The sequence below is a fragment of the Aethalodelphis obliquidens genome, unplaced genomic scaffold (assembly GCF_003676395.1).
Source record: "Aethalodelphis obliquidens isolate GAN/ISIS:26980383/991018 unplaced genomic scaffold, ASM367639v1 scaffold50, whole genome shotgun sequence".
NCBI classification, from domain to species: domain Eukaryota; kingdom Metazoa; phylum Chordata; class Mammalia; order Artiodactyla; family Delphinidae; genus Aethalodelphis; species Aethalodelphis obliquidens.
Window position 1 is genome coordinate 14,296,555 of NW_020837994.1, and position 17,591 is coordinate 14,314,145.

Here is a 17,591-nt window from a genome sequence, read left to right on the forward strand (position 1 = left end):
ATGTAGTTTGTGGACTGAATCTAATATAATGGATGCTACTTTACCTATGCTGAGGGGGTGGCAAACTTCTTTTTAAGGGCCAAACAATAAATGCAGGTTATCAGTCCTCTGTCATCATCACTCAACTCTACCACTGCAGTGTGAAAGGTACACAGGAAATGCATAAGTGAATGAACTACATGGTGTTCCAATAAAACTTCATTTACAAAAACAGACTTATAGTTTGCAAACCCCAAGTTTAAAGGAATGTGTAGGCTAAACTACTCTTAAAGGTAAAACTACCTTACTGCATCTGACTCTGAATTCAAATCATATTGAGGCATAGAGTTAAAAACGTATGGCCTTAGAATTCAAAAGAGCTAGGTCTGAATCCTGGGATTCTTGCCACACAAGATAAGTTACTTCGGGCTATTCATATGTACATTTTGCTTCTTCCTTGGTGGTTCCTAACACTGTGAAGCCAGTCTCCCTACCTCTGGCTAAGAATATCTCCACTAGCATGAGTTTGGCTCACCACTCCTCATTTCCCTGCTAAAGCCCCAACTCGGGATACAGGAACACTGAAATAAAGGCCTAGGACACGACCAGGCTGCAACACTGGAGGGTATGTTGCGTGAAAAGGTTAATAAAGTTTATATTTATTATGCTGAACTATCTGCAACTACTATTTTTATAATCAAAAACTGTTCGAGGGGCTTCCCTGGTGGCGCAGTGGTTGGGAGTCCGCCTGCCGATGCAGGGGACACCGGTTCGTGCCCCGGTCAGGGAGGATCCCACATGCTGCAGAGTGCCTGGGCCCATGAGCCATGGCCGCTGAGACTGCACGTCTGGAGCCTGTGCTCCGCAACGGAAGAGGCCACAACAGTGGGAGGCCCGCGTACCGCAAAAAAAAAAAAAAAAAAAAAAACTGTTCGATATTGGCAACCTCCTATGATGCAGACAGGCCAGCCGGGGGTAGGCCACTGCTCACCCCCACCAGTGCTGTTATTAGAAAGCAGTCTGACAAGGCTTTAAGAGTTTTTCAGAGCTACCTTGTAGAAATTGTCAAATACACATAAATGAAAAAAAAAGGCTAAACACAGGAAGATGTTCATTACAGTAGAAGAGGCTAGGGAAGGCTGCTTGCTTTTATAAATAGTGTTATTGGAACACAGCCAGACCCACTTGTTTATAGTATTGAATGTCTTATCTCTGGCTGCTTTGGTGCTACAGCAGCAGGACTGGGGAGCTCCCACAGAGACCATAAGGTTCACAAAGCCTAAAACATTTACTATCTGACCCTGTTAAGAAAAAGTTTGCTGACCTCTCTGTATAGAACAATAAAAAAAAAAAAGAAAACCTGGGAATTCCCTGGTGGTCCAGTGGTTAGGACTCCACGCTCTCACAGCTAAGGGCCCAGGTTCGATCCCTGTTTGGAGAACTAAAATCCCACAAGCTGTGCGGTGCAGCCAAAAAAAGGAAAGAAAAATAACCTATGATGTATTAAGAGGAAAAAACTACAAGATAGTACTTAAGTGGAGTGCAAATAAGTAAAATTTTTATGAAATACTATTTTTAGAAAATGAAAGGTGAAAATGATCTTTGGGTGGGATTTTCTTGGTTATTTACAAAATGAAGATAGTTATATACATTTCGTGAAATTCATCACTTTAAAAAGGTGATGAATTTCCTAAGGATAAGAAACATAGCCTACAAAGCCCTAGAAGAGGACACCTACGAAGGATGGTTCAGATGTTGCTAGAGACTAACTCTGACCTGTCTAGGATTATGATTACACTTCCTGAAAAAAAACATGATTTGTATAACCTATTTTGTATTTTGCTAAGTTCTTTCACTTATTTATCAAATGCTTATTGGTCACATAATATTTCCCAGGCATCATGTTAGGTGCTAGATGCTAGGCACACATGCACGTATGTATTGATGCAGCCCCAGACCTTAAGACGCTGGGTATTCAACGAAATAAACAGACATGTAAATAACGTGGTTATTTATTTGAACCCAGATCATGTGGTCCAGCAAGTTAACCATGCTTGAAAAAGCCTGGGAAATTTCCCCACCTAAGCAGAAAATTTAGATCACAGATGAAATGACTTTCTCAATGTACCAAAAGAGTCAGGGGCATTCAAGTTAGAAGAAATGGGCCCCATGTTTCTCATCAGTATGCTTTTTGTTCACCTAGTTGGCACAACTTACAAGCATGATGGCTAACACCAAATGAACTTCCCCTGTGAGGAAAAGGCTGATTTGTTATTTTGATTGGAGGGGGAAAAATATCACTGAAGCATGACCGATTGTGCTAAAAATCCTTACCGTTCATATTTGTTCAACAACTCTATACCCTTCACCATCAATGTTACAGAACTACAGGACCTTAACATTTACCTATCACATCATACTTTATAAACATTTTACAGATTACTCAGAAATCTTAGAGGTTCAAGAGAACATAAAGATAATACAGTCTCGGGGGACAAAAAAAGAGACCTAAAAGAGATGGTTGAACTAGAATTTATAACCAAGCATTCTTCCCAAATACCATGCAACATTTCTTCATACACTTTGTCTTCTCACAAAGTGCTAGAGAAATAAACATACAGGTCAATTGCCAAAAACACGGAGAGGAGATACCTAGAAACCATGCAGGAAATGCTTAAGCAATTTGCAAAGGGTTTTCATCTATTATCATGTGAGCCTCACAATGACCTTTTGGGATAATAGGCATTATGTTTTTCATGGGAAAAAAAAAAGTGACTTTGCAAAGTTAGAGAAGAGAGAATTAAAATATGAGTTTAAAGGTTACAAGAATCATTGCTTTATTCATTATTTCCTTTAAAAAACAAAGCTGGAAATTAATTGGCTCTCATGAGTCAGATCCAAACTGTTGCCCAAGACCCTTTTTAGGGGTCACTTAAATTCTCCAGTAGCCCTAATGGTGATTTCCCACTATTCAGGTGTCTATGTTGTCCTGGCTAGTCCAGTCTTTTTACCCTTTCTGTCAAGGGTTTTTGATACAGGGCAGAGGTAAAGGACTTGGTCTGCAGGCTTGACTACCTGGACTGGATCCAGCTCTGCCACTTACTGGCTGTGTGATTCTGAACAAGTTACTTACCCTCTCTGTACTTTCAATGTCCTCATCTATAAAATCAGGATGATGATAACAGACTCAACCTCATAGGTTGCATTTTATATATACTAACCCATTTAATTTTCCTAACAGCCTGTGAGGGTTGTTCTTTCCACGTAACCACTGTGAGAAGAGGATTTTTTTGTTTATTCATTAACTAGGACACTGGCACTAGAAAGCAATTAGTTATTGAATGAGTGAATAAAAAAATGAATAACAGAAAGAACAAATGCCAAGTCCTATTTAAACAATAACACAAGAAACTTAGAAAAATTTATAATTAAAAGAAGAGTGACACTTTTATAATTAAAAGAAATTTATAATTAAAAGAAGTGGGTCACAGAGACCCAACTTCTGACTTTGCCTATTACTTCAGAAATGTCAGTTTTCCTCCCCAAACCTCAGCTTCCCTACTTGTAAATTTAAGTTGACCTGAAAGTTCCAAAATATCCCTTCAAGTTTCCTAACTACACAGTCCTTACATCTGTGGATTTCTTATTTATTATTCACAAAGCCAGGTAAATAATTTAGACATACTCCTTACTTACACAGAATATTTATACATTCTAAGTAACCCTAAATAATCCTAAAACACTACAACTGTTTTTACTTAGCAAATTACCAAGAGATGCTATCCATTTATGTACCACTTCTTATACATTAAATTGATGGAATTATTTTCCATTTAAAATTTTTATTTTATTTTATTCTGTAGTTTTCCCAGTCTAAAATAATTTGGTCTTCTTTTAGAACCTGAAATTACCTTATGAAAGGTAGGACAGGACTGTGATGCCACTGTGCAGGACAGCTACAACTTAGTAGAAAAGAGATATTTAACCCCCCAAGAAGCCAAGTACTCAGTACCTTAATTTGAGAGGACCACACACTGTGCCCCCGTTATTTTCTTGATTTGAATGTTCTCAATGTTTGTCATTTTTCCTGCTATTGTAAAATACATCTTTTGTGATTTCTGACATTATTACTAATTAAGAAGTTGAAGTTTTGGCCACACTATCCAGCTTGAAATGTAGCTTAATTTTTTTTCTAAGGGTTTTCATTTATTTTATTTATATAAACATCAGTCTCTGAATACTGCCTTGCACAGATGGCATAGTTTAAGTTTCTATTCATTTATGCCAATTTCTATTGCAACAAATAGATAATTGCATAAAATCTGAAGGAATTCCAAACCCTAGCACTTGGGTTTAGAAAACTACTAGGATTCAGTAACTCTCCATTTGCTTCTTCAAGATTAACGTTGGGTTGCCAAACATTCTTGAAACCACCTGTCTTCAATTTCCCATTCACTTTATCAATTCTCCAATTCCATCCAATTACCTACTAATGTTAACCAACTGAAAAAGAAAAGGTTGGGATATTTTAGAACTTAAGTTATTTATCCCAGATCTCTTTCTCAACTGCTTTTTGACACTAAGGGGGGGGGGGAAATCACTTATACCTTTTGTTCCACTGTTTTCCTGATTACAATTAGCAAATATTTGAATACTTCCTTTATGTAATGCACTAGCTATGAGAAAAATGTACTTTAATGAAAAAAGACTCTGCCCTTTAAATCCCTGTTCTGCTACTTATTTATGTAACCTTGAGCAAGTCGCAACTAAGGAGCCTCAGTTTCTTCAGCTGATAATGGGAATGATCTCTACTTCACTGGATTCCTATTGAGAATAAGGATGACACTGAAGTTTGAAGAGTTTAAAAAGTTCTAAAACACTAAACAAGTAACAATATAAACACTACCAACTGTTACCACATGGGATACAAAGCCATTTAAGACTTTACTCATGCTGTCAAAGAACTGATACTCTAGCCCAAACTGTCAACTGAGCAGTTGATACGGGTTTTATCTTGTCAACCAGTGATTTTCCAAAATGAGAAGACAATCCATTAAAATATCAGAAAGAAAAATCTTATAATTTCGATTTCTATTTGTAGCATAGAAATAAAATTGAAAACCAACCTCCACTATTATTTAATATACAAAGCAACACTGATAACCCCACTCAGTTCCAATGTCAGATGTTCACCTGTTATGTGCAGTATGCTGCCTAAAGATGGTTAGGACACAGCACATTCCCTTTTACATGTGCGTGCTTAAACTCACTTATGTACATCTGATGTAATTAAGCTAACTCGCACAAAATGAACATGTGGCTTAAAATAATACTTGCAAAGAAACCAGGATTTGCAAACACTAATGATGTAAATATAAGAAAACAACAAAGCTTACATTTGCCCTATTCCTGGTATGAGTTTTTGAAAACATGTTTTGAAATGGTTCCAGCGTTGCGGTATTCACTTTTTAATCTGTTTTATCAATAAAGCAAATGTCTCCATTTTAAAATTTGCCCATTAAATTGTCATCATTTAACACCAAACATCATTTAAATACCAAACAGTAATTCTTCTAAACTACCAGTGACACTTTCATACTTTTAACAAAATGTGTCAAAATTAAAATTCTTTACTTGAAACATTTTAACTAGAAAATTGTTTCCAAATGTTGAAAATTGGCAGTAATAAAAATGACGGGTAACAGAAATCCTTACATTGCTTTTGGCAACAAAATCATGATAATGAAACATAGTTTTACATTGTTTCCGAAGAATATCATAATGAGATATATTTTGGCAGGACATGTTTTTGTGACAATAAATAAATCAAATATTTAATCATTTAATATTATTTCATGTTTGATAGCAAACATGTTAGTATAGTAGTGCATGTATATAATTTTTTAAATGTATGTATACATACTATGGAATACCTATTAAAAATGTGGACATCTAGGTCTAATCCATCAATATCATTCACCATTTCAGAAAAGAACACCTTGCATGAAGTTAAATGGTTTGACGATACACCACACATATAGAGAGATTACATTCCAGCAATACTGAAGAACAAAGAGCGTTTATTCAATTTTTTGCCATTTGTTTACTGTACATGTCTACGTAAGCGCAGATTAACTGCTTCCATCTGCTGTCAGGTCTGGAGTGTGAATGAAGCCATTAGATGGCAACAAAGGAGAAGAAGGCATCTTTTGCTAAATTGATATTTTTCCAACCCAACCAAGAGTGTCACATCTTACCTCAGAAACAAACTTCCCTGGCAGTTTCAAGGATTAGTTTCCGTTTTCTGCCCACTAACCAGACTTAACCATTTATTTAAAAAGTTGAATTTTAATGAATTGTGAGACTGCCAGGAAATTGCTGCGGTGGTCGCAACCAAATAACCTCCAGCATTTTACTGAAGGAACTGGCAATCAGATTTACATATGAAAATGGCGGGCCATAAATTTATTTCCAGGGCTGAAAAGATGTTCCATTTAAACCAAAACATATGTTCTAGAACTAGTTCAGAAAACAGCAATTTGACACCCAGCAAGGTAGACAAAGTCCCTTGGCTCATTCCTCACTTATTTGCTCATAATCTCTTAAACTGTAAGGTTGTTAGAAATTTTAGAGTTCATCGACTCTAACCTTTAGCTGGTGCTTCTTAAGGAGGGGGTGGGGGCACAGCCCACAGCACCCTAGGCTAGTTTGAGTCCTTGGTTATCCAGGCTTTGGGGAACCACTGCAGTCACAGATAAAGCTCACTATTTCCCCATGACAGCTAATTTACTTTTTAGTAATTCTGAAAGTTAGAACTTCACTATTTTTAACTCTGAGGTTTATCTTAGCCCCTACAGTCTCACACAAAAAATTAAAATATAATATATAAGCAGAATAAAATGTTAAAGTCTCATCTGTTTTCTACAAAGTCATTCAAAAACTATGGCCTGAGGGTCTACCGTAGCCTCTAAGGACACAAAGTAAAAATACTTTCAGAAACACAACAATAAAACAACAGAACAACACAATGGTATATTATTCAATTTTCTTTCTCTTACAAATATTTATTGAAGCCCTATTATTTATCACATATTGAACTATACATAAGGAATAAAATGGTCATTAATACAACGTTGATCATTGCCCTCACGGAGTTTAAAGGCCAGAGGAAAGGACAAACAGGCAATTACAACAGAGAATGCTAAACAGTAATCTATTATGGGGCCTACTAACACAAATACCTGCAATTTTGTACCCAAGTTTTCTCTTTCATAATCAAACCAAACATTTAGATGCAAAGATACTCAAAGAAACGGGAAAAAAAAAACACTTTAGTACGGGTGATTTTAGATGCCTTGCTAAATATATTCTTATACACATTGGTTGCTTTGTCAGTATTTACATCCGGACAATCAGTTTGAAAATACACAACTCTTACAGAACGCTGTAAGTATGTAACCTCATATTTTTTTTAGAACAGAGGACCAAAAATATAAACATAGCACCGTTCCTGATTTGGGCTTCTAGAACCCTATAGAATTAATTCTTTGTAAGCTGGTATTACTTTTGAAGTCTTTGAAAAGACGAGAGAAATGTGGATAATTTTCCAAACTAAAGTTCCAAGATAAAGTTCTACATGCATTAGGTGCTGAAGATACACAGATCTTCAGTCTGGAAGAAGATGACACGCTATCAAGTCATTCCTTTTACAGCAGAGTTAGTACTACCAGGGCAGAGATACCTGCGAAGTACAATTGGAACCAAAATAAGAGCATTCCTCCCAGTAAGGGAGAAAGCTGGGGAATTTCACAGAGGTGGCATCAAGATCCTGAGTGACAAAGAATCATCAGGATAGGGCTTCCCTGGTGGCGCAGTGGTTGAGAGTCCGCCTGCCGATACAGGGGACGTGGGCTCGTGCCCCGGGCCGGGAAGATCCCACATGCCGCTCACCGGCTGGGCCCACGAGCCATGGCCGTTGAGCCTGCGCATCCGGAGCCTGTGCTCTGCAACAGGAGAGGCCACAACAGTGAGAGGCCCGCGTACCGCAAAAAAAAAAGAATCATCAGGAGAGAAGAAAGTATCCAGGTGGCAGTCGGATGTACTCTTATTTAGTTTTTATAAGATATAACCTTCCCAGAACAGCAGACCAGTGCCTCTCAAATGATATAAATAATTATCTGAACCAATAAAGTAGTGACAACCTACTATCTAGAGAAAGACTCTTCCACTCAAGAAGCAATTCAAGGGATGCAGAGAAGTCCTCCCAGACAATAAGAATTAGGTGTAGCCCCACATTTTTGGTTTGCCAAGGCTGATGTTTAATCAGCTCTAAACAAATGAGGAGGAGACTAGTCCATTGTTTATTAACAGGAAAGACCTAAAAGACAGCAATCAGTTTGAACAATAGTGTAATTAAGAAAAGAAAACTTGGGCTTCCCTGGTGGCGCAGTGGTTGAGAGTCCCCCTGCCGATGCAGGGGACACGGGTTCGTGCCCCAGTCCGGGAGGATCCCACATGCCGCAGAGCGGCTGGGCCCGTGAGCCATGACCTCTGAGCCTGCGTGTCCGGAGCCTGTGCTCCGCAACGGGAGAGGCCACAACAGTGACAGGCCCGCGTACCGCAAAAAAAAAAAAAGAAAAGTAAACTTAGCAAGGGTACTTAACTTGAAGGTTACAAAACTCTCCTTCAATTTGGAGAACCATAAAGAGAAGGAAAAAGTAAATTTTTGTCTTGAATAAGGGACCTGGGCTTAGGAAAGAAAGTCAGTAGCCTCATTTGGTAAGGAAATCTAAGGTTCAAGCCAATTCTTCTCCTAAAATTTCAACAAGAGCCAATACAGTGCACTGAACTAACATTTGTGATGCTTACAGACTATGATTCACCAGAAAACCTGCCCAAAATGTGACTTCAAGTACCAATACTTGTTTGTGAAACAAACTTGACAAATAGCCCATATCATTCTACAGTTAGAAGCTGTGTGAGTTTAAGCACTGTATGAGACTAATTTTCCCTATCTGAAAATTGAAGCTAGTAATATCTACTTCATGGGATTTTTGTAACATAAAGCATGTCAAGTTCTTAGCACAAGGCTGGCACCTAATTTTAAAAAACACCAAAAAAAATGTATTAATCATATCATCTTTCTGGGCAGGGGTACTGCAGATCTATGATCTATAAAAAGAGACCCTTCAGCCGTTTGGTTTATCTCAGAAAGCCTCCTCCCCCAAACATGTCCCCCTGGGACCATCTTCCCACCCATGATGTATCTGTACATCTCAAGATATTCTGAAGCCTAATTTTATTCTTATAATAGGTGTCGGGGCTCCTCAAGGTAATTAGAGAAAGAGAAGGCACTTGGGAAGTTCATTTAACTGTGAGTAAAATTTGCACTGTTAACAAAATCAAACAAATAAGTCAAGTCCTAAAAGCAGTCTGAAAAAATCATTTCAACAGAAGAGTTTTCAAAAGAGAAAATAAGAAAGAAATGTATGTTGCATATTGTTCCTTTTATTCAAAGGCTGAAGGGCGAAGCCACCTAAGACTTCCAGATTTTTTTTCTTTTTCCTGCTTGTTCTTTGGTTGTTCACATTCCAGAATGGCAGTTGCTGCTTTCCAAGGAAGTGTTCAGGAGGGCAGCTGCCTTGGAGGTAGGTTACCAGGACTCCTTTGTATGTTACATGCACATAAAGACTCCAGAAGGGACTGTAGCTGCTAGAGGCCTCTGCTAGCTGTTAGAGGTAGGTAGGTCCACTGCCGCATGCTGCTCTGCCTCTTGCCTCTTAGCCCCAAAGTCTGTTTTTGGCTGTGGTTTTAAAAAAGCCCCTCAACAGATGCTCTATTTAATAACTAAAAGACAATAAAAACTAGAGTTACAAGCCAACAAGGATCATACTGTCTCTTAAAAATTTAAACATATTAATTTCTTTAAGTGAAAAAAAAATACTAGTATTTAGTATTTCAGATGCAGGTGTTTTTTCATGCTATTTAAGACATTCACAAAAAGCCGCCATTCTCAACAGCTGAATGCTTAAGCAATACATATCGTGCATGCAGCCAACATGCTCAAGAAGCACATGCAGATGCATTTTAAGTTAAATGCTACCAAATAAGCCTAATATAGTTTTGAAATGTAGTTAAGAAAGAGGCTAATCTAGCAACCGAGACATAATAACATATACGCCTTACAAATTCTAAATGTAGGCTTAATGCTACTTGGATCAATGTTTCTAGGTACAAGGCTATTTATCCCATTTACAGATCAAATACTAGGGTCAATCTTTTCTGCTGGTAGAAGCATCTCCCTAATAAGGAGAAAGAATGAAAGTTTTAAGACAGAATTTTGTAAACTGCATTCTGAGAATACCTTAAATTTTTGTGAGGAAATAATGGTAAACTTATTTTAGAAAACCTTCCTATCATATCTCCCTTCTCAGCTATCACCATACAGTATATTAAAGATTGTGAGAAGTTCTGAAAGAAAACTATTTAAGGCAGTCTACACTTACTCAATTACCAGAAATAAATTCAGAAGAAAGAGCTTATTGGTTTCAGCTCTAATTTTCACTTTGATGTTTTATTAGTGGCTGCCTAGAACAACCTTTAAAGCTTAACAAGATGAAGCGATACAACTTATGAGTAATCCTTTCCTGGCACATGTGTGGGCCACCGCTGGCCCATTAAACAGTTTGAAAAACGCTGATACAGGATAAGGCTCTGGTGCTTTCAACACTTGCCCCAGTTCCCTTTTTCATATCTCACTTCCTTACTTAAGAGCTAAGTAAAAGAGGAAGGGAAAGGGGAAAATCTGTTATATGAAATGTAAGGGAGGGTAAGTCCCTATTAACTTTTTCTCTCTAACCACCCATTTTTCCATCAAAATTTTAGACATCTCAATTTATGGATCCAGAGAGAGCAATGATTAAAACATCTATTCTGAAAGTGTGAGGAGAATGTACAGAGTGAAAAAGATCCTCTTCTCCCTAGTCAACAGTCTGTTCTGAGAAGGAATCAGTTTAAAAAATGATAGGTGATGTCTCAAAGGGATGACTAACAGGTACGTCAATTTCTCTGGCAGAGCCACCTTCTCTACTGGAAGACAACTAAAATGCCATGGTTCACATGGGTCCCTCTTGAGTCTTTTTAGAAAAGAATGAGCAACCTCAGGCAGCATAGCTACTTCAAGGATGTGAACTGAATTTGAACCAACCTTTCCTTAACTGGGTCTTTATCTTTTTGGTTTCATGTCCACTTACGTTATAAGCATCATGCCTGAGAAAGCTAATCTGATGTGTGCAAACAGAACATACTAACATGAAAATAAATAGTGAAGGCACATAAGAAGTAGCAAATAAGCAGGCTCAAGCAAGAAATCTATAAGAAAACCATAATCTCTCTGTTCTCCATCTTCCTCTCCCTGATGAGTAAATAAGCATTAATTTTTATAAGCCACCAAGGAGGAGGGAAGCTTGCTTTTAGTAAGAAAGTTAAAAATATTTCAATGGAGCTCACCCAGTTTGTTCCTCAGGTGTGGCATATCATATATCCCCACAGTTCCCAGTTGCATGAAAAACTGACTGATAAAATCAGTGACATCCTACGAAGGGTTCACAATGGAAAACTGAGTCATTACGTTGAGATTAAGCAACATCATGAAAGAAAACAAATACCCAGACATGTGTTAAGTGCTTAACTTCTGATTCTTTTCCTCAATTTAAACACTTTTAAAAGTAAACATCAAGTTATTTTTTTAAAAAAAGACAAACTCATCTTGGTGTGTTGAATCTGTATCAAAACAGGTAAATCTATCCCAATAACAAATATTCTGAAAGTTTGTTATATCTTAAAAATGAACCCAGAAGGCACAACAGAAAAATTGCGAGAGACTCCCAAATCCTTTACTGTAGGAACACATGATTCACATTTCTAACTGTTGTGACAAGCTTGAAATTTGTAAGTCACTAGCACACAAAATGGGTAAATAAATCCTCTGGTATGGATTTCCCAACATACTGTTCTTGTTTTGAGTACCAACCTGCTTTAGAAATACTCACGGTCGTGTTTTTAGCTTATAGTTCTACAAAGACTGGTAGGTCCCAAACAAAAACTCAATTAGAAATCAGTGAAGTCTGCTTAACTATCCCCAAATTCAGTTTTCAGCCTAATGAGTCTAGTTTCCCTTCTATGCATCTTCTTCAGCCCTTGAGTAGCTTAATGTTCAAAATAAAATCTGAGTTCATTCGCTACTGCCCCCTTTTACAGCCTCAGAGAAAGTAAAGTGAGAAACAGTAAAAGGTTAGAAAGCTTATGCAACTTGAGGGTATTCTTTGAAGCTGTGTTTGTTTCATACCACTTCCTTCCTTGGCAATTCCGTAGAGGACGGTGTAGAGGAGCTTTATACATGCTCATGGTAAAAAATGAACAAATTCCACAGAAGTGTAAAGAAGAAAAAAACAATTGCTTACCCACCCATCACAAAGTCAGCCGTAATCAAACATCCTTTACATTGTTTTGTTACATTGCGTGTTTCTATATAAGAGGTTGGTTGTTTTTCATCTGCAGGTACTTTTAAAGGGTGCAAATTTATTGGAGTGTGCCAATTATAATCAAATGGTAATGCTATTAAAATTTGATAGTCTTAGAAACTGGCTTGTGCAGATGGTCTTTTATTTTGGCCAGCGCATTATTTTAAAGGAAAACTGAATCTGAATGTCTCTAGGAAAGTTTCCATTTTGCCATAGGTTGAATAACTCCTTACTGTTTTACAAAAGTTGTTTTAAATGCTTAGGTATTTGCCTGGGTGAGCCCTAAATTCATGTGAGTTTGTAACCCCGCCAAAGTTTTCTGATAACTGAATCTATGCTGGAAGTTGAGTAGAAAAAAAGTGTCTTTCAAAAATATACACCTAGTGCTTCCTGCCTAACTCAAACTATGTATAAATTTCCAGTGTCAAGATTTCCTTCCAAGCTTTTATCTAGCTTGAAGTCCTATGTAAAAAAAAAAAAAAAAAAAAAAAATCATCCCCACTCCACTCCCAATTTCTTAAGCAGTTAAAACCAAGGGAAAAAAGGTCGAAGAACTTCAATTCATGAACAATTCTGCTTATTTTCCAGGTGAGGCCTGAATAAGTAGAACTTAATAAAAGCAAGTTCCTAGCAATAAAAGTGGTGTCACAACCGCTCCCAAGTTGGCATGCAGGGAGAATGATGCGGAAGCTGTCTGTTCTGTTGAGCTGCAGGCTGATCTGGGGGAACAGAGGAACAGAAGGCGGAGCAGGAACCTAATAGAATACCTTGCATGTAACACCCGCTCAGCAAACTAGCAGGAACAACTCTAAGAAACAACCTCATGAAAGCATATCTGAAGAGGGCAAAAGGAAACAAGTGGTAGGGTCTGCTATGAGTTAAGGAAGACTCCTGGAAATCCAACTGATTTGTAGAATAACAGTGGAGGGTCTAAATGGCAAAAATTTGTCAGATATTTCTGCAATAGCAGTAGGTTGAGTGGATTATGGTGTAGTTTACATAAGGCACCTAAACTTGAATAGTAAACACTGCTTATATCTTGATAATTGTTCTTTTTTAAAAATAAATTATTTTTCATTTAAAAGATACTTCTAAAATCTGTAGGAAAAAAATCTCACATGCTTTATTCATTAAATAGGTGAGCTTTCTTGAGTTACACACCCAGCGTGGATTCCCCAGCACCACTGTAGGAAATACCCCGAGGCTTACGGTAAAATCCAGCAAGCCTTTTATGTTAACAAGTACCATTCCAAAAGTGTTTGACTGCCCTATTATGTAAAGTCAACTCCACTGTATCATTTTTCTTAAATTTGTTAAATTCTGCTACTCCCCATTACTTTTTCAGTTGGATTTGCTAAAAGAACATGGCACTTTATCACTCTGCAAAATATGTTTATCTGGAACTACTTGATTGTGTTAAGAGAAAGTTTAAAATCAAGTATCTTGTGTACGTTCTGCTCTGCTTATTGAAATTATGATCCTTATCACATGATCTAACTACTGACCAGAGTGGCTGATTTGTTAGGAGGAAAAGAAAACATGGTCCTGATAATGGTTCTGGTCAAATGAACACTTTAAAAAATACACTGAAATCAGTAGCAGAAGAACACTCTTCTACTTTTATTCCTAATAAGAGAATGCTGTCCAGAAGCATATGATCAGGTAGGGTTCTACCCTACAACAGTGTATACACTGACTCTTCCCACATATGGTTGAGAACACTTACAACTTCATTTGGCTTTAAAAAGCCTTTATTGATCTGCAACTAATGTTCTGAGGCTACAGAAAAATACCAAATTTGCTTATACTGTGACTTAAAGAGAAATAGAGTTGACCCTTGAACAAAGGAACAATGCAGGGTTTGGGGCACCAACCCTCCAAGTAGTTGAAAACCCACCTATAACTTATAGCCAGCCCTCAATATACGGGTTTCCACATCTAAGGAATCAACCAACCCTGGATCACCATTTGCAGATTCAGCTAACCTCGGATTGTGTATATATTTACTATAGTATTTATTATTGAAAAGAAAATCTCTGTATAAGTGGACCTACGCAGTTCAAACCTGTGTTGTTCAAGGGTCAACTGTACAAAGAAGTGTTCCGATTCCTCATTCAGCTACCAGCCATTCCCTCTATCCCCACCATCTCCGGACTCCTATTCAAGCTGAGAGCAGACAGACTGATGGGAAAATATTACCGGAGGGAAACTGCCCTTGCCTGTTTCTGATTATGTCTCAGGTAAGTAATGGTGTCATTAGAAGTTCCACCACCAGTTTCTCCAATTCTACAGAACTGAAGAATGAAAAGTCTTCTAAGCCAAATGGGTAAAACTATTCACTCATCTATTTATATACTACACCCTATCTTGTACTTAAGTAATTTATGCAACGTATCTCTCAACTGAATTCTACTTCATTTTCATGTTTTAAATAAATATCGATTACCTATTTTGTATCAACAAAAGGAGAAGAGGAGGGAGAGGTGGGAAAAAGGAGGGGCAAGAGGAAGTGGAGGAAGGAGGAAGGTACATGGTAACAACTGTCTTGAATATTTCTTTCCTTGTGCCTCAATTCCATAGGCAATTCACTCCCCACCTGAAGGCAAAGAACTTTTGAAGGACTGTAACAGAGTACCTACAAAGGTCTACAAAGCCCTAGGCTCGTCAATATGCAGACCAAGAATTATATTCAGATGGAATCACATTTATTGCATACACACTACAATTTTTAAAACTCATACAGATACTGCTATGATTTTTAAAAATACATAGTATCTAGGGGTGATATTTAAAAATATTTAATAACTGGTCAAGCATGGGCTTCAACTAATAAAACAGACTGCTGGCCCTCAATGGCCAGCATGGATGGACTGGTTCCCACCAGCTGAATATCAGACAGCCAATCCAGGTGAGGGAGACAACTTTCCCCATCTCTCTTTTCTTTTTTCAATTAAGAAGGGGTCCTCGTAGTTAAAAAAAAAAAAAAAAAAAAATTGGGCATTACTATTCTTAGAAATTTGGTTGGCTCAGATGTTAACAACATATCCTAGTTAGTGATTAAGCCACAACCCACATGAACGATCACAATAAATTTAGAAATTAGTCTTTTCCTGGTGCTTTGTCTTTCATCATCTTTAACAGAATCATTCCCTCACCTTCCCACAAATTCCTGTAATTGGCCAACTCTTACCAGATGTTTTAAAGGCTACCGACACTAACCCATGAAAAACTGTCTTTACTTATACTTTATTTAGAATAAGAAACAGCTAGTCTCAGGTTTGCATATTCAATTTAGTTAAACCATTTAATACCCTGCTAATAGGAAACGTTCCAACTTCAGAAGGATATCTGGGATGGACTGCAATTTGTGCTCAAGTATTTTACCTTAGAGTGTGTCTGCAATTAGAAGCAATGTGTAAGACCATAAGAATGGACAACAGTTCTTCCCTAGTGAGAGAAGAAAACAAGCTGGGCTGGCCAGGCTACCTTCTGCTTTCATTAGCCCAAGGAGTAACTCCAAGGCTCTCCATCTCTGTCCCACTTTAGTCAAATAAATTATTCACATTAATATATTTAGTACATTATACTAGTTCAATGAGTCATTTAGGTCAATTTCTCAAAGCTAACAAACGATGATAAGAGGGACAGTATAATAACCTCAAGATAATAAAAAAAACCCTATCTTTCCAACAGATTCAGTACAAAGCCAAGTGACTAAGGCAACAATTAGAAATAAAGATGTAGTTATAAAGAAAATAAAGAATTTAGTCATACTTACCAAAATGTAAATTTAAATAGAGATGGATCATACATACTCAAATATAGATCATGTATTTTTTTAAACCTACTGAAGTTATAATTTTAAATAAAGTGGCAAAATGACACCATCTAATTTCTCTTCAGAAAATTGGTATCCATTCTGGTTATCTTCTTAATCTAAAATTAAAATACTGAGGGTCTCCTCATTAGAAGAAGCTTCAGTTATCAAATCATTGAAAATATGAATGTATATTCCAACAAAACTAACCTTAAAAAAGGCAAACCACTTGTAGTCATTCAACACAATCTCAAAGCCTTGATTGTAAATGATGGTGAAATGGCCAGAATTGCCAAAGTTATCATATGCCGTATCCAACTTCTTAAGGTGCACCACTACTTCTTTTTCTGGTGGTCCTAAAGAAAAGAAAATGCAAAACAAAGGAAAATTATGTGGACTTCAATGGGAGGTCAAAGCTCCTCTATAATTTCCATTATTTTTAAGCTGCTTTCCTTTCATGCTACTGAATGTGGGTGGATCTGGCTTGTGAATGTATCAGAGTCCCCGTTTTGTTGCCTCCCTCTGTATAATCCCAGAGGGGTCTCAGGCAAGAATGTGAAGCAAAGGCTCAAAAGTACGTCAAGTAGCCCAGCAGGCAGAGAGACCCCAAAAAGTACAGCCACTACCTTCCCAGAGCATCCAAACACTGAAGAAATTTTTCCACTGAGGAAAAGGAGAAATGGGGTATGTTGAAAATGACCAGCAGAAATGAGAAGACAAAATGGTAATCAAAAAGTGGAAATATAAAAAGACTTGCTACCAGATCATAAGAACAAAGGAAATGATCTCTTCAGAGAAGAAATGGGATGGATATCTTTCTTCTAAATGGCTGTACAGTTCAGAACCTCAGAAGCTGAATCCTTTCAAAGTATTCAGCAAACTCAAGGTTTTTATCCTATACAGCTAATTTGTGCCGAATGGAACTAAACTTTTAACTTTCAGAAAATGGGGACTCAGATCTGTGGGTGTCTTTAATTGATTAGATTAAGGTCAAAGGTATGGAATATAGGCAGAGAGGCTGCCTGAAAAGGGTTCTGCTGTGTCCAATCTGGAGGTTTCCACACTTTGGACAATTTTTCCATGTTTCAGATTAATGCTCAGAAATAGGGGATTCCATGTGACAGAACACTGCAAATCCTGATCTCCTTTCTGATTTGGATCTCCAAGTTCAACTTTTAAAAGAGAAAATGGTTATAATGCCCAGTACTATGAAATGCCACACAGTCATTTGGAGTTGGACAGTTGAGTAAGTCTGTTTAGTGACAGATGACCTG

At 37.5% G+C, this 17,591-nt stretch overlaps 1 protein-coding gene and 1 long non-coding RNA gene across 6 annotated transcripts in view; one reads left to right on the top strand and one right to left on the bottom strand.

The window, feature by feature from the left end:
* The window catches only part of LOC113607865 (uncharacterized), a 176,889-nt gene that overhangs the window by 64,313 nt on the left and 94,985 nt on the right, over positions 1-17,591 (top strand). The window contains exons 3-6 of one of the 4 annotated variants that reach the window (XR_003428123.1): positions 9,293-9,352; positions 10,864-11,032; positions 14,580-14,740; positions 15,081-16,521. This is a non-coding gene — a long non-coding RNA (uncharacterized LOC113607865). Of the gene's footprint in view, positions 1-9,292; positions 9,353-10,863; positions 11,033-14,579; positions 16,522-17,591 lie in introns of those variants that run through there. The other 3 variants (XR_003428124.1, XR_003428121.1, XR_003428122.1) reach the window with 3 other exon arrangements.
* The window catches only part of CTSC (cathepsin C), a 40,877-nt gene that overhangs the window by 21,434 nt on the left and 1,852 nt on the right, over positions 1-17,591 (bottom strand). Inside the window, exons 2-4 of one of the 2 annotated variants that reach the window (XM_027083627.1) lie at positions 16,528-16,673; positions 11,488-11,572; positions 8,681-9,825 (exon numbers count right to left, since the gene is read on the bottom strand). In XM_027083627.1, the coding sequence (XP_026939428.1) occupies positions 9,815-9,825; positions 11,488-11,572; positions 16,528-16,673 (242 nt within the window). In that variant the 3' untranslated portion in view covers positions 8,681-9,814. Of the gene's footprint in view, positions 1-8,680; positions 9,826-11,487; positions 11,573-16,527; positions 16,674-17,591 lie in introns of those variants that run through there. The other variant, XM_027083626.1, reaches the window with a different exon arrangement.